This window comes from Carcharodon carcharias, chromosome 21 (genome assembly GCF_017639515.1).
Source record: "Carcharodon carcharias isolate sCarCar2 chromosome 21, sCarCar2.pri, whole genome shotgun sequence".
Taxonomy (NCBI): Eukaryota; Metazoa; Chordata; class Chondrichthyes; order Lamniformes; family Lamnidae; genus Carcharodon; species Carcharodon carcharias.
The window spans coordinates 65,109,348-65,134,485 of NC_054487.1; the positions used below are offsets into that span (position 1 = coordinate 65,109,348).

The window sequence follows — 25,138 nt, forward strand, 5'->3', positions numbered from 1 at the left end:
TTATGAGTGGCCTCCTTCTATGCTGAATCATTCAGCTCTGATGCTCTGATTCTAACTCACCTTTGGAAACTGGAATGAGCCTTTAGGCAATTTTAACAGTATAAATATCTGTGCTTTTCAGCAATGGAAATGCTCAGCAGATAAACACTGGTTAATAATGAGACTGCCTTGTCAGACACACAGCAGCATTTCAGAGAGATTAGCACAGAGTTTATAAAAGGAGCTACATTGGTTAACTGTTGGTGACAAAATTATTATTGTTTCAATTATTATTGTAACAGCAATCTACCAAAAGGATTTTGATTAAGTGCAAGTCTGTAATGTCACCTGGGCTGCCATTTTGAATAAGGGGTTTGGGGCTGCATTTTTTCCAACCATCTGTTGTTCGACCTTGTTTCTGAGTGTTAGTCTTGGACTTGGCATTGCACACTGCCTGGAATTAGTGGAGGCTAGCAGCTGAGCTAAATGGATCTGATCCCTAATCCCTGAAATGTAAATAATGTCCCCCAATAAACCTGTAAGTAGCTATGTTATGCCAGGTCCCATGCTTGGTTTGTCCTGAGTTACTACATTGTTGCCACAATTGTGCTAGGGATACTACACTTAGCCTCGGCTAGGGAAGGAAATTTGGCCCGGTTTCCATTCCTGTTGACTTGGCCCTGGATTGAATGTGTGGATGTTGAGTGAGAATGAGATTGAATGCAACTGTAATGTCTCAACAGTCAAATAATATATGAACTTTCATCTTCAAGGTTCATATACGGAGAATGCTTAAATTAGTGAGATGCTGGGAGGGTGGCCAATTTCTGTGGAACAAGGAGTTAATGCCTCAGGAAAGCAAGGGGACAAAATTAAAGAAAAAAATAGTGAAGAAAAAGTGTCATCAAATTGATGTGGTTAGGTGATTTTGCCTAAATTTGGGGAATTACAATTGAAACAATCTCACATTAAATCCAACACACGTATTGAGAATTTTAATAGGACAGTTTCAATTAAATTACACAGTTACCCCTCAGGTGGCCGATCTGAGATGATTGTAGATTGCTTAGATGTGATCTTTGACCGAGATCTTCCTGCTTGGTTCACTGGGAATCTTCCCATTGATATGTAACTTCTGTCTTCCTTCTTGAATGCTCCACATTGATAGATATTGCTGAATAAAGAAACATGCTGTCAAAGCTTTTCGTTTTATACTCATCAGGACAGAATTCGCAAGAATACCAATTGTAAAGGGAACAACAATTTATACTGAAATGAGAAGAGAGTGCTAATTGGGAGGCAAGTGGATTCTGGTACAGGCATTGCCATGGAGAATGCACCTGGAAGCAGTTAACTGCCAAGTTTTTGTTTAAATTGAAACCAGACAGGTCAACTCTGATAGGTCAAGGAAATGAACCAGGGAATGCTGTCCCCAAGACTTGTGTTCAGTTGAAAAAGGTAGGCCTTGCAAATCGGTAGCAATGCCATATCCATGTGCTGATTCAGCATTGCTAACCTACTCCCTGATGTACCGCTCAAGGAAACCATAGATATTTGCACTGCGTCTCTGTATCATGGCGATCTAGACGCACTACCGTTAAATGAATCTGTATTCATTGAACTTATGAACTCAGCAACCCATGCAGTTGAGTTCAGTTTTAATGGTACCATGTATGCCCAAATAGATGGTGTTGCCTTGGAACCCCCTCTAGGCCCAGCTCTCACAAGCATCTTTGTCGGTTTCTACAAGAAACACGTCTTCAATGGAATGACACCTATCCTCCTACTCCTTGCATATTTCTGATATGTAGATGACATGTTTACTTATTTGAATCCGCAGCTGCATGTAAAAACTTCCTGACACACATTAATGGACTCCATTCTGTGTTCAAATTCACCTTTGAAATAGAACAGTCAAATAAGCTCCTATTCCTCAACATGCTAGTTGAGAAATCTGCCAATGGATTCTCTACTACTGTTTAGCACGACCCTACCTTCACTGGTGAATGTATGGGTTGCAATTCCTACAGTTCCATGTGGTATAAGATTGCCCTTTTTGGCAATCTCATAAATAGGGCCCGAGCCATTTGCAACCATGCAAGCTTGATGCCGAAATAGGGCATATCAAAATCATCCTGTGGGATAATGGCTACCCTGATCAGATCATTGTTCGTTGTTTATTGGACGAACTAATGAATGGGCCTAAGGCCGCGGCATTCGGTTATGAAAAATGCCCAGTCTACCTCAGTTTACCCTGGAAGGGTAAGGTATCTGAAACAATTGGGGAACAGGTGAAGCTAGTTGTTTCATGCTGTGACTATACAGTAGCAACACAAATGGTCTTCTCCACAAACAGGATGCTACCGTGAAGCCAAAAAAAATGTTCTGCCTGTCACACAAATGAGTAATGTGGTATATGAATTTCAGTGCCAGTGTGATGCCAGGTATATAGGCTGTATCCCCTAACGACTGGCGGATCGTATCTAACAGCATGTCCCTTCGCTGTTCACAACAGGCAAAGTACAGCCTGTGCTTGCAAAACTTAATGTCCAATATTAGATGTGATTCCGAGATTGGCCAACACTTGCTAACCAATCCTAATTTTTAAAATTTATTCATGTGATGTGACCGTCGCTGGATAGGCCAGCATTTATTGCCCATCCCTAATTGCCCTTGAGAAACTGGTGATGACCTGCCTTATTGAACTGCTGCAGTCCTTGTGATTGTACTAAGATGCACTGACAACCAATTTAAGATTATCAGTCAGGCTTGCAGTGTGCGTCACTTATGCGTGCTAGATGCTACATATATTCACACACAGGGCCCTGTACTTTGCAGACAGAAGGAGCATTTCCATACATTGTGCCTTTTTTAACTGAACAAAAGCTTGAGGACCGCCATTCCCTGGTTCATTCCCCATGTCAATGCATTGACCAATCAGAGTCGATCTGCCTGGTTTAAATTTAAATAAAAGCTTGCCAGTTAACTGTGCTGTACTGCATTGTCCATGGCAACACCTCTACCAATTAGAGTCCACTCGCCAACCAATCAGGGCTCTCTTCTCATGCAGTATAAATTGTTGTTCCCTTTACAACTGGTATTTTTGAAAATTCTGTCCTGATGAGTGCAAGACAAAAAGCTTTGACAGCATTCCTTTTTTTTAGCAATACCTCCAGTTCTGCACTACCAAATGACTAGTTGATATGTATCTTCTGTCTTCCTTCATGATCTCTGCACCTGTGGGGTTTTTTATGGGGTTTACAAACAGAATACAGTTTTTGGCATGCACAGTTCTCTTCTGGATACGGATTGGCTGGTTGTGTGCATAATTGACTGTTAGTTGGTTAGTGTATTTTCAAATTGTCTTCCATTGGATTAGCCATATAAAGACTCCTTCCTGTCCCACTGTGATTACGCGCCTGATTTTGATCAGTTTACAGCCATCAACTGTTCCATTTTAATTCATTTAGTTCTATTCAATTCAACAGTGTCACTGCAATTAACCAGTATCAAAGTTATGAGCAAGTATAGGACCCACCTGGTTCCCATAGCAAACTCTGAACTTGTAGCCGCTCCTTTAACCCTTTCCTTACGTGTACAACCAATGAAATAAGCCAAAGAATGGGAGTTTTACATATGAAATTAGAAATCAGAAGGTTCATAAAATGTCATGTTGAACTGTTAATGGAATGAATAGACTCAATTTAAATATTTCCAAAACTTAAGCTTCTGAGGGCTTTTTGAATACATGCAAAGTGATAGCATTCTACAATGTGTGATTGTTTGTCTGTACTGAAATCAATAGGTTGCTATGGATTTCTGCCTTGTTTCACCTTAAAATATTATTACAGTTGATTCCTGATAAATGTGTGAGTAATTTACCAATATATGTTATCGTTGGATCAGGCAAGTTTTTTTTTTCAGGCTCAGCTGTAATAATAAAATACTTGGTGTGTTCTTCATTCTAACGCTGACTTTCTCTGTGCCGACAATCCCCCTCCCCCCACCACCACTTTATTTACTTTATCTGATAGTGACTATCACTCTGTGGCTTTTAGTGATATTTTTCACTACATAAGTAGCAATGTCTGACTAGTGATTATTCAGTGGCCCACTTGGATATGTTTTAAAGATATTCCCGCAATAGATAAAACATTGCACTCGTTTTCTGAACTGTGCTATTCTAAGCCTTTCACACTTATAAATAAACCCCAGTAACAGATTGCCTATGCCAATGGTTTACAAACATTTCTGTGTGGGAGAGCTTTAGCAACTATTAGAATTCTTGTGGACACAGCAGCCAACTTCCAGAAACACCATCAACACAGGACATATTTTCATAAATGTATAGCTAGTCAGAATATAGAACACAGAATTCCTAAAACTGTTCTTGTGTTGCACAGTATATACTGCACCCTGACAAACAGGAATCTCATGACCTCGTAGATCAAGGATCCATATGGAACTCAGTGTGAAAACTTGTCGTCAGTTCGTCGTCACAAGCTCAGGATCGTCAGCATTTAATGTTTTAGCTTCCTGAACGGGGATTGCTTGGCAGACCAGCACTTAAATCAATTTCAAGACCCGAGTTTTAAAATGGTAATACGCAGGAACAACTAAAGGAGGGCAATGCGACAGAACATGTATGCAAACACATCATTCGTTCGCACTTATGGGGCAGAAATTTTCGCTCGGTGGATGGGCACATGCCCAGCCTGCTCCAGCGTGAAATTATGTGTGTTGACGTTGTCCGAGCGTGCCAACATCAACGCGCAATCGTGCGATTTTTCAGTTGGCGGGCGCACCCGGGAGCCAGCAGTACGCCTGCTGACAAAAGGCCTGTTAAGGGCATTGAGTAAACAATTAACTTAAATTTTTCGCTGCCCGTCCAACCTGGTGGGCAGGCGAAAAAAAGGAATTTTTTGGAAACCTTATCCACAGGCAGATGAGGTTTCCAAAAGCAAATAAAAACAAAATAAAAATTTTAATTTTTCATTAGTAGAGTTACATGAGGAGACACGTTTCATACATTTTTATTTTTTTAATTTTTTTTTTATATCTCTTCACCTCCCTGAGGCAGCTCTGTGCTCCAGGGAGATTATGAAACGCTCGCATGCATGAGTGAAGTTCGCGCTTGGCCCCCTCGCCCTCTCCCCACTGCCCCCCACCACCCACAGAGGTAGTGCTGAGCTTAATTGGCCCACCAGTGTGAAATCATGTTCCGGTGCCGATCGTGGGCAGAGCTCGGCTTCCCAACCGCCCTTGCCGAGCTTGCCCGCCGGGGCAAAGTTCTGCCCATGATGTTGCTAGCAATCCAAGAGATTTTGGTAAATTTAGAGGACTATTTAAACCATTATAAAAGAATGGCTTAAAACTCTAGTTTGCAGAGTAAAAGGATTGTAATTTTTGTGGAAATAATTTCAACTAGAAGTGATACAGTGCTGCATTTTAGAGGGCAATAATGTCACGACTTGCACTACGTGTTCACAGACAAATAGTAAAAATTGTTGTCCCACTTTTACAAGAAGGTTGTTGCCCTTTAAAATCCTGCAGTTTATTTTGTTTAAATACGTTTTACATGACACAGTTGGAGCATTTAAAGGAAGCAATTCTGTTTTAAATAAATTTTAGAATAGGCAACTGGGACTAGTTAGTCAAGATGAATAATGGGGAATTGTTATAGCTTGCTTTATGAATATGGATGATGTTTTTCCTTACAATTAGATTGAGGGCCAATGATGGACAGCTACCTGTTTGTTACTAGGAAACCAAAGGTCGGAATTTCAGTCTGAAGGGTGATTCTACAATCTGAGTCCTTTAGCTGACCCAGAGTCCTCAATTTTCAGGTACCATAATTATTATTCACAGTTTTGGTGGATGTTTGAGCCATAACCTGATTTTTGAGGGCTTTTTAGCCTTTTGGGAAAAGTTAGTGCCTGAGTTGAAATTTCGAGTCCTCATGACCCTTCAACAGAACTGAGTGAATATTAGGAGAGGGGTGAAATATAAGCTGGTTTAAGGTGGGGGGAGAGAAGTGGTGGGGGGTGGTGTGGTTGTAGGGATAAGCAAGCAGTGATAGGAGCAGATAATCAAAAGATGTCACAGACAAAGGAACAAAGAGGTGTTGAAGGTGGTGATATTATCTAAACAAATGTGCTAATTAAGAATGGATGGCAGGGCACTCAAGGTACAGCTCTAGTGGGGGTGGGGTGGAAAGACTAGCAGGGCATACAAGATTTAAAAATAATGGAAATAGGTGGGAAAAGAAAAATCTATATAAATTATTGGAAAAAACAAAAGCAAGGGGGAAGAAATGGAAAGGGGGTGGGGATGGAGAAGGGAGTTCAAGATCTAAAGTTGTTGAATTCAATATTCAGTCCGGAAGGCTGTAAAGTGCCTAGTCAGAAGATGAGGTGCTGATCCTCCAGTTTGCGTTAGGCTTCATTGGAACAATGCAGCAAGCCAAGGACAGACATGTGGGCAAGAAAGCAGGGTGGAGTGTTAAAATGGCAAGCGACAGGGAGGTTTGGGTCTTTCTTGCGGACAGACCGCAGGTGTTCTGCAAAGCGGTCACCCAGTTTACATTTGGTCTCTCCAATGTAGAGGAGACCGCTTCATGCTCTCGCTGGGACTTGGAAAAATGTATTAATTTTGCTTCCAATCTCCGTCCCTCCATCATTTTCACATGGTCCATCTCTGACACTTCCCTTCCCTTCTTTGACCGCTCTGTCTCAATTTCTGGTGATAGACTGTCTACCAATATCCATTACAAGCCTACTGACTCCCACAGATACCTCGACTACAGCTCCTCACACCCTGCTTCCTGTAAGGACTCCATCCCATTCTCTCAGTTACTTCGCCTCCGTCGCATCCATTCTGATGATGCTACCTTCAAAACAGTTCTTCTGACATGTCCTCCTTCTTCCTTAACTGAAGTTTTCCACCCATGGTCGTTGACAGGGCCCACAACCGTATCCGGCCCAACTCCTGCGCATCTGCCCTCACGCCTTCTCCTTCCTCCCAGAAACATGATAGGGTCCCCCTTGTATTAACTTATCACCCCACCAGCCTCCGCATTCAAAGGATCATCCTCCGCCATTTCCGCCAACTCCAGCATGATGCCACCACCAAACACATCTTCCCATCACCCTCCTGGCGGCATTCCGTAGGGATCGTTGCCTCCGGGACTCCCTGGTCCACTCCTCCATCACCCCCTACTCCTCAACTCCTACCTATGGCACCTCCCCATGCCCTTGCAAAAGATGCAACACCTGCCCCTTCACTTCCTCTCTCCTCACCATCCAAGGGCCCAAACACTCCTTTTAAGTGAAGCAGCATTTCACTTGCATTTCCCCCAACTTAGTCTACTGCATTCTTTGCTCCCAATGCGGTCTCCTCTACATTGGAGAGACCAATGTAAACTGGGCGACCGCTTTGCAGAACACCTGCAGAATGACCCAAACCTCCCTGTTGCTTGCCATTTTAACACTCCACCCTGCTCTCTTGCCCACATGTCTGTCCTTGGCTTGCTGCATTGTTCCAGTGAAGCCCAATGCAAACTGGAGGAACAGCACCTCATCTTCCGACTAGGCACTTTACAGCCTACCGGACTGAATATTGAATTCAACAACTTTAGATCTTGAACTCCCTCCTCCAACCCCAGCCCTTTTCTGTTTCTTCCCCCTTCCTTTTGTTTTTTCCAATAATTTATATAGATTTTTCTTTTCCCACCTATTTCTATTATTTTTAAATCTTGTATGCCCTGCTAGTCTTTCCACCCCATCCCCACTAGAGCTGTACCTTGAGTGCCCTGCCATCCATTCTTAATTAGCACATTTGTTTAGATAATATCACCACCTTCAACATCTCTTTGTTCCTTTGTCTGTGACATCTTTTGATTATCTGCTCCTTTCACTGCTTGCGTGTCCCTACAACCACACCACCCCCCACCACTTCTCTCCCCCCACCTTAAACCAGCTTATATTTCACCCCTCTCCTAACATTCACTCAGTTCTGTTGAAGGGTCATGAGGACTTGAAACGTCAACTCTTTTCTTCTCCGCTGATGCTGTCGGACCTGCTGGGTTTTTCCAGGTAATTCTGTTTTTGTTTTGGATTTCCAGCATCTGCAGTTTTTTGTTTTTAACCCTGAGTTGAAATGTTGATTATGGGACATGGAAAGAGATGCTTTATTGAAACTCAATGAGAGAAAGAATATGGGCAATCAGATTGACTGATGAGTGTGATGGCACACTGTTTAGGCATTCGGTGTTGCATTTTCAATTGGCAAGATGATATTTGAAATTTAAATATTCCCATCCAAGTTTAAAAATTGTTACTGAAGGCTGTTTTTGTCCTGGCTAGACATCTGACACAAATGGAAACCTATTACCATACTTGAAAGTTCTCGAGCCAAGCTATTGAGAAATCTGCAGATGGAGATTCTGTTTTGCGCAATAGAGACTCCATGGAGGTAGTATTGCAGTTATTCACACGCAGAGAGCTTAGTTGCAGATTTACAAGAGCCCAGTCCTGTGGTCCCTAAGTGAGCAGGGAGGTACTGCTGGTGTTTAATTAGCTAATTGCAAAGCTGACTAACACAGAGTATTGGTTTGTCCAACCAGGATTAACCTACCTTTTACTGAATTGTTTTGCAAGAGTTATCTGGATTGTATGGGAATAATATTGCCTTCGCATTTCAGTGACATTTTGAATTGATTGGTTTAGGTGCGGATTACCGAGTTGCCAGTTCCAGTTTTTTGTTGCCAGTTGTTTTAAAGTTAGTTTGACCACACATTAACCATTTATTCCATTCCACCTCTGTAAAGGAGGGTAAGGCTTATTAAATTATCCATGAATACCGTTTCAATTGTCAAACTACTGACTTAGTTGGCAGTTCTTTGTCTGCAATGTAAAGGTCATATAGCAATTCCACTGCAAATGCCCAACTCAAGCAGCACTTGTGGGAAATGCAACTTTATTTTTCTATTATATACAATATTCTACACAAAAGTTTATGGTTTTATAAGCGATTAATATTCATAGAGCTTGTAAACGGGCAATGGGATTGTGTTGTGGGATGAACCCACACACACTGCTTCCGATGCAGCTAATACAGAAATTTTGTGCTATCCCTAATGAACATGAATGCAGTGTGCATAACAGGGCTGTTGAGTGAATCCATGCCTCTGATGGGTGTTCCGCTCCAGACAGCCCAGGCGGTGAAAGATAGAACTAGAGCCTAATCTTTAGCCACTTAAAGCTTCCATTTACAGAGACACCCATTACAGACATGCACCTCCTAACCCAACAGCCACAATTTTAGTCTGCTTCTATATATAGGAGCCCAAGTGAATCCCGGTTAATGTCCACCATCTGAAAATGGTTAAATACTCAATTACTATGCAATTAACAGATCCCTCTCTCTTTAAATAAAAACTAGTGTTTATATCCACAACCCAAAATTTACAAAAAAATTCAATCAACAAACTTTCATACTCTGTATAAAGCTTTACATTGCGAGACTCTCCTCCTCTAGGACCCCTAAAAGATTCTCTGTGCATTTCCATTAGTGGAATAATCTGACAGTTGGTGGCTTGAATTCACCAATTAAATTATAGAGATTTTCTTTCTTGCCAGAATTTGCTTCAAGCCAGCAAGGTCAATCCTCAACCTTTTCCCACTCACACTTTTCTTGGCGTGTACACAATCCTACTAGGAACAATTATCTACGTGTTATTTGTTGGATATACTATCTTCAGTCTACTCATTGTACAAAATCTCACTTAAAATATTTGACAAATAGAACCCAGTATCATATCCAACGTCTTCACAAGAACCAGTGTTTCAGCAGCCGGAATACCCTTAACCTAAGCCAAAGGAGAACATTTCCCATTCTCACCCATCAATAATATTATGAAACCAGCTGTGCAAGAATACTTATCAGGAAGATTAGCATGGAAAACTCTGATCCAAAATTAACTTTTTAAATATTTAATTTGCCCTTAAAAAGTTCTCTACTTTAGGGTGTTTCATCATAGTGCTTAACTCCAACACATCCATACTAGAATCTGTCTGGTCTGAGTGCACAACCAGATCAGTTGACCAATCAAACCTTGCAATTGCACTGTCTCTTTTTTTAGGTATAATTTCAACTTTCTCTGATGACCTAGTACAATTAACTAGGTTTTGAGTAACACCCTTTTAATAGGGCTGTTGAAACAAGCCCAGCCTGTCCGCTCAATCCTCATAAGACAACCCTCTCGTTCCAGGTATCAATCTAGTAAACCTCCTCTGAACTGTCGCCAATGCATTTACATCCTTCCTTAAATAAGGAGACCAAAACTGCACACAGTATTCAAGATGCGGCCTCACCAATTCCCTGTACAACTGAAGCATAACATCCTTACTTTTATGTTCAATTCCTCTCATAATAAAGGATAGCATTCCATTAACCTTCTTCTTTACACGCTGTACCTGCATACTAACTTTTTGTGACTCATGCACGAGAACACCTAGATCCCTCTGCACTTTGGAATTCTGCAGTCGTTCTCCGTTTAAATAATGCTCTGCTTTTTTATTCTTCCTGCCAAAGTGAACAACTTCATATTTTTGCACATTATATTCCAGCTGTCAGATTTTTGCCCACTCGCTCAACTTATCTATATCCATCTGCAAACTCCTATGTCTCATGAGATGCAAATAGGGTTCCCAACATAGATCCACAGGACACTCGACCGGCATCTAAGCCACCACAAAAGTCAGGAGAACAAGATTCCAAACTAATTTCCTGCCATCGGGATACTGATTTTTTGACTTGCATCAAATCTCGCTCCCCTGCCTGCCACAATATTCGCTGCTTACCGGATATTCCTCAACCAAACCTGCATTTTTTTGGCAAGATTTTTTAACTTTTTTACAAGCGAGGTGAGAAAATTGTCTATATACCGCCTAGACAATTTTTTTTCTCTTTCTTTGTCACCTGATACTGCTAAAACTTGGCTATTATTCTGAATAGCAACACCAGGTTTTGTTAAAGGGGACACAATAATGTCCTGACTGAGTAAGCTGCAGATCAACTGATTTTCAAAAAAAATACTTACCTTACCATGTCAAGTTTCATAGAAAGTTTACTCAACACCATAGATATCTTACTGGAGTCTATACCAATACTTATAAAATGGCTTATTGCAACTATTTTACATGGAATGACAATTCTCTTTAGTGACCTTAAGATGTTGTCACCGCCAAACCCAAAGCAAAGAGTACTTTTATACTCCTTAACCTTGCACCAATTCTCAATACTTAATGAATCAAGATAATATTTTAACCAATCTGTCTAACATATTGTTTAAGTACAAGCACTACCTAATACTATACAATTAAAACCATCCATGACTAACATTTACTTCACAGGACTAAAAACAGCTTATGACCAGTATAATTTGTTCCAATTCATCATTATCTTCATCCTATTCCTCAGAGTTTTCTTCATCATGTGTAATTTCGAAGACCCTGCCTCTTCACTTTGGACAGTTCATTGCATCATGAGACTTTGAGACACACTTGAAGCACCTACTACCTCTTCTTTGAGCATTTCTGATATTCATTCGCCTATTATTGTGTTCCAACTTTGTCTTCTGCTGTAATAGCCAGATCTGCTAAAGGTGTTTTCATCCTTAATCTGTCTGTCTTTAATCTTTCTGCTCTATTGACACCTGCATCCAGTATCTGGACTGTTTTAAAATCTGGTAACCATTGAGTCTTCTATTCTTTGCGTCACAGTGGAATGTCTCCTTTGTTCCATGAAGGGAATGAGCGTTCCCTCAGGATCTTTTCAGGGCACTGGACATCTGATCCTTTAGGCAACCATCCTCTGCCACCATGTTCTACTCCAGATAGTCAAGCAGTGAATAGTAGAACTAAATCCTAATCTTTACATACTTATAAATTATTATTTACAGTGATACACATTACAAACATCCACCACCTGATCCAACAACCATAATTTCAGTGTCCTCATATATATATATATATATATATATATATATGCATATAGGGGCCAAAATGAATCGCCAGAAACTGCTCATCACCTAAGTATAATTAAATACTCAAATTCTATGTAATTGACAGAGGGCTCCCAAAGTTGTGAGAGGCTAGCTCCAGGAACAACTACTTAAAGCCACCCTGTGCATTTTAAAAAGGAAGTGCATTGTTGTTGGAGTTGATGCCATGAGGTCAATTGTGAAACTCATTCTGATGAGGGTAAAGAATAATGGCACAACATGGGAGACAGCTTGCAACAAGATTTTCAAACACTGAATTGCAGACCTTGGTGGAGATGTTGCAGAAGAGGAGAGAAGTGTTTTATCATAGAGGGTCGTTCAGGAGATCCTCTGGACAAACTTTGTGAAGGCACTGGGTGCACAGGTGTCCGGAGCCAAGCCCTGAGGACCATGATCCTCTGCTGTAAAAAATTCAGTGACTTCACACGAATATTCATGGTCATATTCAATGCTTCTTAAAATGCCATATCCCAGATCAACTGATCACCAGCCTCAGCAAATGCTCAATGCATCACACCTACCAAAAATCTTTCAATCAGGACTCGTACCTCACAATCATAACTTTACTTCACACTCGTACACTTAGTATTGCTGCAAGCCACACGCATACATCTCACAGCTTGCACCCACTGCTGGCTATTCATCCATGAGGGCCACATCACACTCAGAGATTGTATCACACTCATTGACACACTTTCCTTTCTTTTGCAGAACAAGTTGGTGCACAACTGGAGGTAGCAGATGCTAACCAGTGGAAACAATAGTGCCTGCATGTCCTTACCCCCATGGAGGTGACCAGGCACATCATCATTAGTGTGGGTATCACTGAAGCACTGGCCAGCTGTGGGGCTGAAACTATCCAAATGATGCTATTCTGATACCTGATCCTCTTTCTCCCATCCTGAGGCCCCCTTATCTCACAATCTCTTCTCATTTATGAGCAATATATGGTGTCAGCATGCACTTCTTGCTGCCTCATTCCCCTTCCCAAACCTACCCTTGTGCCTTTCTCCTTTCAGATATCCAGGAACTGCCACCTGGCCAGGCAATGGTGGAAAAGCAACAGGTGGAAGAACGAGAAGACAGTGATGATAAAGCAACACTATCATTTGAGCTTACATGCACAGCAACAAGCTGAGATCCTTACATTATGCATAATTGCGGGGATAGCATAGAGGTGAGACCTGCATGTGGTGAGACACTGGGCAGGAGTGGCCTGCAGCCAGACAGGGGACAAGGATGACGTAGGTGCCAGCTCCCCGGAGGATGAGGTTTACACATGAGTTCTGCTGCTGAGGACTCAGATGAACATTTTGATGGGACAGACTACAGAAGAAGGATGAAGGGATTGCATAATGAAGTGCTTGGTGCATTCACAGGCCTATCAGAAATCCTACAGTCAATGTCAAGGAGCATGTGGAAGTTCAGTGTCAAACTTGCACAGGGCTTCGCTCAGAGCTTGGTGTCCGTTCTTTCCAGCATGGAAGCGGTGGCCAACTCCATAGCACAATTGCGGATGAAAACATGATGCAGCATTGGATGGCGAATGTCTCAGCTTTTACTGTAGCACAAGCAGAAGCTACACAATCTCTGACTGTTGCAATGGAAGCTCTGAATGCTGCAAGCATGGTGGCAGATACCAGTGCCCAAGGAGGCTTTCAGTTTTCACAGCAATACAGCAATCCATCCTCCAACAAATTTCTAGGATTGCTTAGGTGCTGCCTGGGGGAAGGCCAGGACTCCACAGAGTACAAACCTGCTGTCCTTTCTCAGACGGGCAGCATCTGACCTCCCACCACCACCACTCTGCCAGTGTCCATGATGTAGACTGTCCGCCAGCCAACCCAGCCTGCTGCTGCCCATGCCGAGATGGTACGGTTTGAAGTTGGCTAGAGCTGCGCGAGATCACATTGCAAAGCCATCTTCAGTCTCTTCCATTGAAAGTCAACAGCTTTCCATCAGCCATGCTCCAACCACTGGGGTAGGACACTAGGACATGCAAAGGCATATGGAAGACAGGCATTAAGGCAATGTACAAGCATGATCAGTTGATGTTTGTATGACATGTTTGATTAATACATTAAGTTTGGAATGTTTATTTTGTGTTGGCTTTTATTTTTACATTGCGGCTAAGTAGACACTATGATAGTCAGGAACAAAGGAAAAACAAGTTGAAGGACTATTTGTGAGTGAGGAATTGGAGCTGCATTTATTGCTTGCATAGTTGAGTTGTTCAGGGACAGCCAGCCAGAATAGGGCTGTATTGGTTGTCTCCTCCCTTTTTTTCTTCTTCCTTTCCCACTTATTTGAAGCACTCACAATCTGAGTCAGAATATTGTGTGTCCAGCAACTTGAGCTCAAACATCAAGGCTGACAAACCAATGCAGTCCTGAAGGAGTGCTGCACAGTCAGATATGCCATCTTTCGGATCAGACATTAAATCAAGGCCTTGTCTGTTCTATCAGGTGAACATAAAAGATCCTATGGCTCTATTGAGAAGAAAAGCAGGGGAGTTATCCCTTGTGCCATGGTCAATACTTATCTCTCAATCAACATTGCTATACAACATTGTCTGGTCATTCTCATGTTGCTGTTTGTAGGAATTTGTTATGTGCTAATTGGCTGTCACATTTCCTGCACTACAACAGTGCCTACCCTTCAAAAAAAGCGCTTCACTGACTGTAGAGTGCTTTGGGACATCCTGAGCTGCTGTATAAATGCAAGTGTTTCATTCTTTCTCTTTCTCCTCCCCCTCAGCTGCTCACTGTGTAACTGGTGACAAGGAATGTGCACAGTCATGATGGGCTGAATTGTAACTTTTGTTACAATTATTGTATTATCTGTATTGTAACTATTCTATGATTCTCTCATGGTGAGGCTGCGCAGATGACTAATTTTGACACCAGCTGGGCTGAGTACTGCAGGATTCTCCAGAGCAATCCCGGCATTGGAAGCATTGTTTCTGTCTGCAGGTAGCCTACTCTATTATATTTTGTTTGGTAACATGGCATTCGTTGTATGTATGGCACCTGTGTGTGTGTGTTTGTGTGTGTGAGGCCTGTGTAGTGGAGTCATCAGCCAAATTGCCAGTGGAAAGCCCTTCTCATCCAGTCTCCACCCTTTAGTCTGCTTTGATGGCTCAAATGCAGATGGCAGATTGGGTTGTTGCCAGAATGCCAGGTATTGACCTACATGATTCTCTCGGTCACCTACCAGCTCAATGATAGGCAAGTGGAATTCCCTTTTGGTTAACATATATCTCGGAGTTGACATGTGCTCCCAGAGTTATGTGTGTGCAGTGAATGGCATGTTTAGCCATGGGAAAGCTGTAATCCTTGTTGAGCCAAGCTGCTCTCTGGAAGTAGAGAGTGAAATATTGTCAGCTCTCTTTGAAAGGAGGACCTCAGTGAGGTATTGCAACATCAACTTAGAAGGAACCAGACACATAATAGTTCATGGGCAAGGTCACATACACATTCACAGCCACTGGCAAGGCCATACTGTGAGGCTGCTGTTGTGACTGCAGCAGAATGCAAATTTCATGACATTGTACTTAGTGAAGCATTGACGCCTGACACACTATTCCTCACTGAACTTGAGGTAGAAGAATTGCTCCCTGAACAATCAGGGTGGATATGGCCTCCTGCTGAAAGCTCTTCTCCCTGTATTCCCTGTACTCCCTCCACCCTCTTCTAGCAGCATGTCCTGCTCTTTGTTGCCTCTGTTCATTCTCCTCACCATGCTGTATCTAAAGTGAGTGTGTGTGTGTGTGAGTGTGAGTGTGAGGGGGGAGATAGTGGTGTAGTGCTACTGTCACTAGTAATCCAGCAGCCCAAGCTGGGGATACAGATTCAAATCCCACCACAGCAGCTGATGGAATTTAAATTCAATTAATCAAATCTGGTCTCAGTAATAGTGACCATGAAACTATCATTAATTGTTGTAAAAGCCCATCTAGTTAACTAATGGTCCATTAGGGAAGGAAATTTGCCATCCTCACCTGGTCTGGCCTACGTGTGACCCCAGACCCACAGCAATGTGGATGACTCCTAACTGCCCACTGAAATGACCTGGTAAACGACTCAGTTCAAGGGCAATTCTGGATGGGCAACAAATGCTGGCTTTGCCAACAATACCCACGTCCCACGAAAAAAGAAAGAAAACATAAAACATTTGTGCAACAGTCAGTCAAAATCCATGAGCAACTAACCTGAAAGTAGATGAGGATTTCTTTAAACGGTGCTGGTGGGTGGATCTTTTCTGCTACTGAACACATATTCAGTTTATTTCACATATTCATATAATGCTTGATTAAGTGATGGGAGTTAGCTGGGGCTTAGAACTCCAAAATGGTAGCATTGGGATAAAACCTGTTTTACATGTTGATTGAGGTCATAATCTTCTTACTCTGCATACTTCTGATTAATGTTCACTGTGCACGCTCGAACAACCTGACCAACATGGCGCTTGGTGTGACTCACTCGAGAAGTGTGCGCATGTGGTACAAATGCCAATCTGGACTTCTAAGGCCAATTGTAGCACCGAGAAAACTCTTGGTGTACATCTGAACTTTGCGCCATTTGTGTTTCCAGGATCTGCTGTAGACATATACCAAATCATTCTTACCATGTAAACGCTTTCTCCACAGTAATGCCAGAATACCCTTAATTCTTCAGAAGCATTCTACATTTCAGAAGAGCATGCTTATTTAGTCATTGCAGTTTGGTGAGATATTAAGGCATTTGTTTCTATAGCTTTCAGACGGCAAATCAATAACATATGCTCTTAATTCTAGCAAAATATCACATTGTTGAACCAAACCCAAATTTAAATTGATCAGGACTAAAACTAGGTTCCATGATGCAACAGCAGGTGATAAATATTCTAACAATATTGACAATAAACCACTCCATGTAGCACTACTCTGTCTTGTGTCTCGTGCCATGAATACTGGCAATCTAACACTTCAGAACTTAATATCAGTCAAATCCTTCAAGGGCACAAATGAATATTACCAATTCCCACATTTATGAGGTATTAAAGTGCTCCTGTGTGCTCAATATACTTTAAAGGTGTAGGTCCTGTTTCTCATTAGTGCACGGAAGCTACTTATTGCTCAGTATGCCCAGAGACTTTTACGCTACTCCCCTTATATGCTACATGCCACTGCAAGCCTACAATGTATGGATCTGCCAGAAGTTCCCTGCCAATGCGATAAGGCCCAATATTGATTTTTTTATTGTGTATGGGGTATCAAAATGTGACAGAGTTTGGTGTATGTTAGCTTCTGTGATTGTTTGTTGATATTGGCCCACACTTATACTGTACAATGTAATTAGGTTGCAACAAAATGGCTCTTTGGACCCGATTCTGCTCAGCAGACAAAAAATTTGAGATTCTGCACCTCATTCAGTTTTAATTGGATGTACAACTAAAAAGCAGATGGACGCTAATTAGAATGGGGATGTTAGTAACCGATGCAGAATTTTTGTTTCAAGTGCACTCTCTTAGCTGTTTGAACTTCATAAATCCTCACTTGCCACAACATTATGTGAACGATGTGGATAGGAAAGAAGGATTTCATCTTTCAATTACAGCCCTCTGAACACAACTTCAAGTTCATAGCCACTGCTCCCATCTTTTTACACAGCATATACTGGTAATGATTCCGGTGTTGCCATTTACGTCTCCTCTAACCCATCTCTTGTTTCTTCACTTGTCCCATTACCATCTCCTTTTTGTCTTGCACCATTATCCCTTTTACCATTTAAACCATTCCTGCCTTACACTCTGTCACATACCTTCTCATTTGTTCTTGCCTCCTCCTACCAGATAATCCTTTCCCCGCACCTGTATTTGTTTAAAAGCACGATAGAATCCAACCCATTAACTCAGTTTCTCTCTCTGCTGATGCTGCCAGACTTTCTGAGTATTTTCAGCATTTTCTGTTATTATTTCAGATTTCCAGCTTTTGCTGTCTTTTGCCTTTTGTATAAGTTTAATTTACTTTGCACTGAATCATTTATCCTTCAGTGAGGATGTCATCCAGCATCAGCTATGTTGGACGTCCTGAATTGACTCATCAGGAAACGGAGTGAAAAATATAAATGAAAATCCTCACCAACTGCACTGCGTAACATCATAAATAGTGTAGTGATTTCTAGGAAGTAATTTTTTCTCATTGTTTAAATAAGTATCGTTTACTATGGTTGCTTTGCTCGCATAGTTTTATAATGCCATCTAAACTCTCCATGAATTGTCTAAGAGTTAAGAAAATCTAAACCAATTAACATCAGAATAGCAAATGGAAGGAAGTTAGCCATATTAGGAATATTGGGAAGGCCAAAGCCATTGGCCGGGATTTTCTGTGCCCACCAGCGCGGGTGTGTCTGGTGGCATGAGTGGACAATTGGTGCGACCGGTTTCACAATGGCGTGAAACCAATTTGCGATCATCCGCTCAGCCCAGCAACAGTTGGCTGTGTGTTCCACCATCGGATGTCGGAAACCTCATTGTAATAAACCTGCATACTGTTATTGGGCCAGCCCTCTGGAATCGCCGCACCCTCCCGCCCCACTGGATCCTCCATCCAATAGCATATCAAAGGAGTGCACTTGACAGGCTGCACTTTGAGGGGAACTCGGAGGTGAGTACACAGCAATGATGTGCAGCGCTCGCCAGGGTCGCCTGTTAGACTTCAAGGGGAAGGGCTGCCTTACGGTTGAGGTAACATGTAGGGGGGAGGGTGCAATGGGGCATTGACTTGTGCAGGGCGGGGTGGGGGAGGGGGTGGGTGGGTGCCTTGCAGTTGAGGCGACTTGTGGGGGAGGGGGTAGCGGGGGTTGGTTGGTGGGCTGTGAGGGCAGCCTTGCCATTGACGTGATTTGTGGCGGGGAGGGCAAGGGCTGCCTTGCAGTTGAGATGACCTGTGGGGGCGGGGACAAGGGCAGCCCTGTCGTTGAGGTGACTTGTTGGGGGATGGGGCAAGGGTTGCCTTGCAGTTGAACATTGCACAAGCATTCAGGGTGGGGAGTAGGGTAGACAAGGGAAGTGGCCACGCATTAGGGACACCTTATGTAAAGTGACCATTCCTCTGCAACTGAGACAGTTCAAGCATAACCATTGATATGATTGGAGTCGACCCTCTAGCTTATCTGCCCACCCAAGCAACACAGAGGCATCAAATTGCCACCAAGTGCTCCAGAGCCTTTCAACATCGCGCCCCCCACCGACCCCCCCCAACCCCCCTCAGGCACAGACTGCAAAATCATGAGCCTTTTACTGCACTGCAGAACAGTTGGACGACTGCACACATTGTACAATCTCCTTGCTAAAGCTGACCATGGAGCAGTCACTGGTGGAGACACTCACAGCCCCTTGCAATGTCAGCATTCTGGTTTGGACCAGTCTCCCTGATGGGCCAAGCCAACAGTGCAGCCTTACAGTGTGGGTTAGGATAATGCCTGTGCCTGAACTGAGAGCACAGCATACAGTCCAGTGGGAGAAGCTGCAGCCAATCAGTTGGGTGGAGTGGGGCAAAGGTGGTAGGGTCTCGGGGAGCCATGCAGCGCACTTAGCTCTGGCCATCCAAGTGGTGGCCAGCACTCTCTGGGAAGCATTAAGGGGCCTTTAGACTTAACCAAGACAGGTTCTTGGTACACCCATGCTAACCCACATATCTCTCTCTTTCATCCTGCAGGAGGAATATATCAGGAGCATAGAGCCTCTACACCTGATGGCCTACAGAGAGCGAAGACAATGGAGGAGAGAGCAACTGAAGCCTCTGGCTGCGCAGAGGGAGGAGCAGCACCCTCAGAAAGAAGGGGTGGCTGAGGCTCCCGCACACTTCGCCTAAGAGCCACAGTGATCCATCGCTGGTCAGTGCCTAGTGACCCTCAGGGTCTACAGACGCTACCTTTCATTTCTGCAGATGACCAAGAACCAGTGTCGCCAAAGACGGCGCATGTCCAGGGAACTGATCGGGCACATCTGCTACCTGCTGCAGGACTTAGTGCCATGGGGACATGGAGGGCATCCACTGCCAGTGGCCATGAAAGTGACTGCAGCACTCAATTTCTATGCCAGTGGCTCCTTTCAGAGCTACAAGGGTGACCCCTGTGAGATCTCACAAGCCTCCACCCACAAATGCAACCATGAGGTCACCTTTGTGAGGACACACAACTTTGTGCATTTGGCCCAGGACCAGGACAGCCAGGATGCAAGAGCCATTGGATTCCCCCAGATCTCGGGTTTCCTGCAAGTGCAGCATGCTATGAAATGCACTCACGAGACACGCAGGTCTCCGTCGCAACACATGGTCAACTATATCAACCGCAAGGGATTCCATTCACTGAATGTGCAGCTGGTGTGCGACCACCAGAAATGCATCCTGCAGGTTTGCACATGATTTTCAGGGAGTGTGCTCGACTCCTACATCCTCAGTCAGGCAGGGGTCTTCCAGGGTCCACAGAAGCTGCAGGGATGGCTTCTCGGGGACAAGGGTTAGCCGCAGAAGCCATGGCTGATGATACCCGTGCAGCGGCCTCAGACTGCAGCAGAGCGACATGATAATGAGGCTCATGCTGCAATTCGCAACTTGGAACAAACTATCGGGATGCTAAAAATGAGGTTCCAGTACCTGGACTGGTCTGGTGGAGCCCTGCAATACAGTCCGCAGAGGGTGTCATGCATAGTAATCGGCTGTTGCGGCCTCTACAATCTGACGTCATGGGGAGACGAGCTGGCTGAGGAAGTGATGAAGGAGCTGGAGGTCTGGTCCGATGAGGAGGATGCCAATGGGGATGAGGGTGAGGAGGTCCTTGAAGGCAACGATGACAGGGATGAGGAGGCCCTTGCACTGGCAAGACAAGGCAGGCCCTCATAGCTGCTGGATTTGTGGAGGATGATGACAACATGGAGTGAGGAGACCCCATAGATCCTCACGTTGCATCTGTGAATGTTTGAGTCCAGTCTGGATTTTGGCAGTGCCGTAATGCTTCTGTCATAGTAATGCAGTAGAGACCCTAATAGTCACTCGATTGCAGGAGGATGATGATAACATGCAGTGAGGACACTCCATAGATCCTCAAGTAGCCTCTGTGAATGTCTGACTCCTATCTGGCCAAAGGCAGCTCGCTTGCACTCTTTGATCAGGGTCATATCATAGAGATGCAGCCATGAAACTTTAAAAGCACCTGATTGTTTGTCCGCCTTCAGCACCTGACTCCTTCAGGAGCACAGCGTCACTGGACACAGATGCTGAAGAGATTGAGGCCAGCTCCATTTTAAAGGTGCTGAGAGCACATAGAGAGAATGATGGAACACTGTGATGCCTGCCCACTACATTCTGGCAGCAATGACAAGCACCATTGAGGTGCAGGCATCAGTAATGTTTCCAGGGAGTGTGAAGCTGGACCATTACTTTGGTCTGAAGGCTGCACAGAGCACAGGGAAGAGGCCCTGGACTGAGACAACTGCTTTTATCTTGTGCAGAAAGGTTACACATCTGAGTGACACAAACACTGCTCATCAGATCAAGGAGCGATAGGCAGGGCAACGATCTTGTGACTTTATTGACAATAGTGAACAGTGAGTGATTAACACCCAAGCCCAGGCTGTCCAACTAATACTTCTCAACTTTTCTAACCCTGCCGCTACATCCTCATCCTCACCAAGCTATGTCTTGGCCATCCACAGCAGAGGCAGGCTGCTGACTGCTACGCCCTGTCTGTGATGACCTTGGCGGGTGTCTTCAGGAGGGCTGAGACCTGGAAGGCCCCGGCCCGCTTTGGGGTCCTGTTGTATGGCAGTGGCACCCTCCTCAGCCTGTGGAGCTGGAGCTGCTGAGGTCTCAGGAAGAGGGGTTTCGGATGTGCTGGACACTCCTGGAATTGCCTGGATGGATGGCCCAGGGGTGTGCATTTGTTGATGCTCCTCTCTATGTGAGCCTGAGGGCCCAGGCTGATTCCTTGAGGAGAAGGGGTAGCTGGAATGAGATTGAGCTGCCCAGCACCCCTCTTGCGTACACACTGTTGGAGGCCAACTATGGCATCAGCGATGGAGTTGAGCCCACGCAGTGCAGGAGCGACGTCCTGGGCCAAAGTCTCCATGGTGGCTGCCATCCACCCAGTGTTAACCCTGGTGTGTTGGCATGCTGGCGCTAACATCTCAGTGAAGATGGACGGGCTGCTCCATCACACCTTGCAATCTGAGGAGTGTAGTGGACATCCCTTCCTGATGTTCCTGAGCTTGCGTTTGCAGCTCCAACAACTGTGATATGATTCGTTCCAGAGACTATTCACCTGACTCAGGCTCAGCAAATTTCTGGCCTCCAGCAGTCCTCTGAACACTGAACACCTGGGAAGTCCCAGTCGCTACCTGCTGTAGATCAGATAGTGCAATGCACTCACCAAATTGTGATCCTGAGGCTACTGTAAAGCTAGGTCCCTGTGTCTCTGCACTGGTGGAGGGTGTGTGTGAACGCTCTGATGGGACTTAAAGGAGGGTGCCTCAGATTCCTCTTCAGAGGTTTCTTCGCAGTTTGATTGGAGGCCCTGGATCGTGGACTCCATCAGCTGTTTCCCAGATGTGCCAGCGGAAGCATAGGGCAGTAATTAGTGCATGGCAGTGGCCTGTGAAACAGGACACATCACTCACAGCATGGTTGTCTGACAGACGTTGCATTGCTGGACCCTCACTTAGTAGAGTACCGCTGACCTCACTGTCAGCACAGGACCGGCCCAGAGTGTCGCCGGCCAGCTCGATGGCTGTATTTTCAAAGTCCGTGAGCACCTTGATTTCATGCTTTCCTCCACCAGTCTCCGACCTCTCCCTGTAGTTGTGTTCCAGCTTGTCCTGCATGAATAGAGATGGAGAATGTTTAAGCATGATGCCTGCCAGGCCAGATGATAAGTATGCATGGCATGTGTGGGTGGTGAGTGGTCTCATGAGATAAAGACAATGATGGTGTGTGTGAGAGAGTGAATGGTGATGTCCCTTGAACTGGCAGTGAGTGAGATCTCTGTGCATGTGTGAATAGCCTGTGAGTGTATGAGTTGAGAGTGATGAGAAGAGTGAGTTACCCTGGCAGAACAGAGATCATCCATCCTCTTGTGGCATGGGGTGGCTGTCCTCTTTTGAAGGGCATTGCACTGACCACCGCTGCCACTGCCTCTCAAGCCTGGTTGGTCATGCTGCTGCCCATCCTGCGTCCAGAGCGGGGTTAGAGCACATCCCGGTGGGCCTCCACAAAACCCAGCAGTGTTCCAATGACACTTCACTAAACCTGGGGGCTGCAGTCTTTTTGCTTTTCGTGGACATCTTCCCTGTAGCAGTTGTGGGCTGGAAACACTGAGATGTGGTGCGCGTAGCTGGACTTTAAATATGGCACCCGGCGGAGTGATGGCGAGCGGGCGAATGACAGCCCGCCTGCCATGGAAACGGCAGCCGGGATTTTCTGACCCTGTCGCAGGCGGGACCCTTCGTGGGTGAGCCGGTGCCCCAGCCAGAAGTCCATTGACTTGCAGCAGGACTGGAAGATCCCAGTGGCGGGCAGGTGTGGAAAATCCCGCCAGGAGTGTTCCCCAGGAGTGCATAAATAATGTGGCGGGTTTGGGATGATATGGCATGGAAACCTGCCATCGCGGCCAGGGGGTAAAACATTATTTTACCTGCCCGCTACCGCACTTAGTGCAAATCTGGGACAATTCCGCCTATTGTCTTCAGTCCCTATGACAAACACTGTTTCCTAGCTAGCATCTCCATCTCTTTCCTTGGCAACTGTCTGAGGCTGAGTCAGCCTGTTTGTAACCTTGGTGTCACATTTGACCCCAGATGGTTTTGTGATTATATATCTGATCCATTACTAAGACCACCCATTTCCACTTGCATAACATTATCTGATTCATCCCCCGTTGCTGAAACCATCAACCTTGCCTCTTTGACCTCCAGTGGTCTACTGCACATAAAATTGAGGTAATTCAAAATTATGCTGCTCATATCCTTACCTGTACCAGTTCCAATTGCCTATCTTCCCTGTGCTTGCTGACCTACATCGGTTCCTCGTTAAGCAAACATCGATTTAAAATTTGTATCCTTGTTTTCAAATCTTTCCATTCCTTCACCCCCACACCCCCACCGCTGTAATCTACTCCAGCCTCAGAACCCTCTGAGGTCCCTGTGTTTCTCTAATCCTGTACTCTTAAGCATCCCGATTTTAATTCCTCCACTATTGATGACGACGTTTTTAATTGCCAAAGCCCTAAGCTCTGGAATTCTCTTCCTAAACCTCTCCAAACTGCTATCCCTCTTTCCTCTTTCAAATGCTCCTTAAAACCTATCTCCTCGCCCAAACCTTTGGTCATTAGCTCAAATATTGCCTTTTGTGGCTTGGTGTTAAGTTTTGCTTTATGATGCTCCTATAAAACATCTTGGCATTTTTATTATGTTAAAGACACTATATAAATATGAGTTGTTATATATATTAGTAAATGCACATGGACATTGTCAATATTTCTGTGTAGCATGCTACCTGTTTTGAGTGTCTACATCCTAACCATTGACATGTAACTGTATAACTGCCTCATGCGGCTAGGTATGATCAGAAAATATCAATATAATGAATACTGAGCAGAAATGGAAAGAATAATTAACATTCTGCATGAAATGAATCTGGTAAACGGACTGTGAACAAAGCAGACCCCAAAAATGACCCTGATTGCACGCTGTGCAAACTGGCTCCCTCATCATTCTACTGCAGCCTCTAAATGTGAACCCTAGGTTCATGGAGAGCCCTTGTCAAAGAGAGCTTTAGCATAAGTAATATTGTTGCATGTATTTTCCAAATACCCTACTTGAAACGTTTCTGTTAATTTGTCGTACAGTGCACAGTGTTAATCTTCCTTCCTCCTTGAAATTTCACTAAAAGCAGCATTCAAACAAAGCTAAATGCCAACTCAGCCAATTTCAATGGCTGAATGAAAAGTTTTACACTGTTCCCATCACACTGTGTAATCATGGCTTTAGCTGATATTCAAATCTGTCGATCGAGTGTGTGATGAGTTCTGTCAGCTTTCAGCTAGGCCACTAATTGGGGAC

General features: G+C 44.3%; 1 protein-coding gene across 2 annotated transcripts in view; it reads left to right on the top strand.

Annotated features, from left to right (window-relative positions):
* Positions 1–25,138, top strand: part of tmtc2a (transmembrane O-mannosyltransferase targeting cadherins 2a) — a 193,186-nt gene that overhangs the window by 82,110 nt on the left and 85,938 nt on the right. Inside the window, exon 2 of one of the 2 annotated variants that reach the window (XM_041216308.1) lies at positions 12,755–12,858. The exons of the other annotated variant lie outside the window; for it this stretch is intronic. Within the exon in view, the coding sequence (XP_041072242.1) occupies positions 12,829–12,858 (30 nt within the window). The 5' untranslated portion in view covers positions 12,755–12,828. The remainder of the gene's footprint in view (positions 1–12,754; positions 12,859–25,138) is intronic. 2 annotated transcript variants of the gene reach the window in all.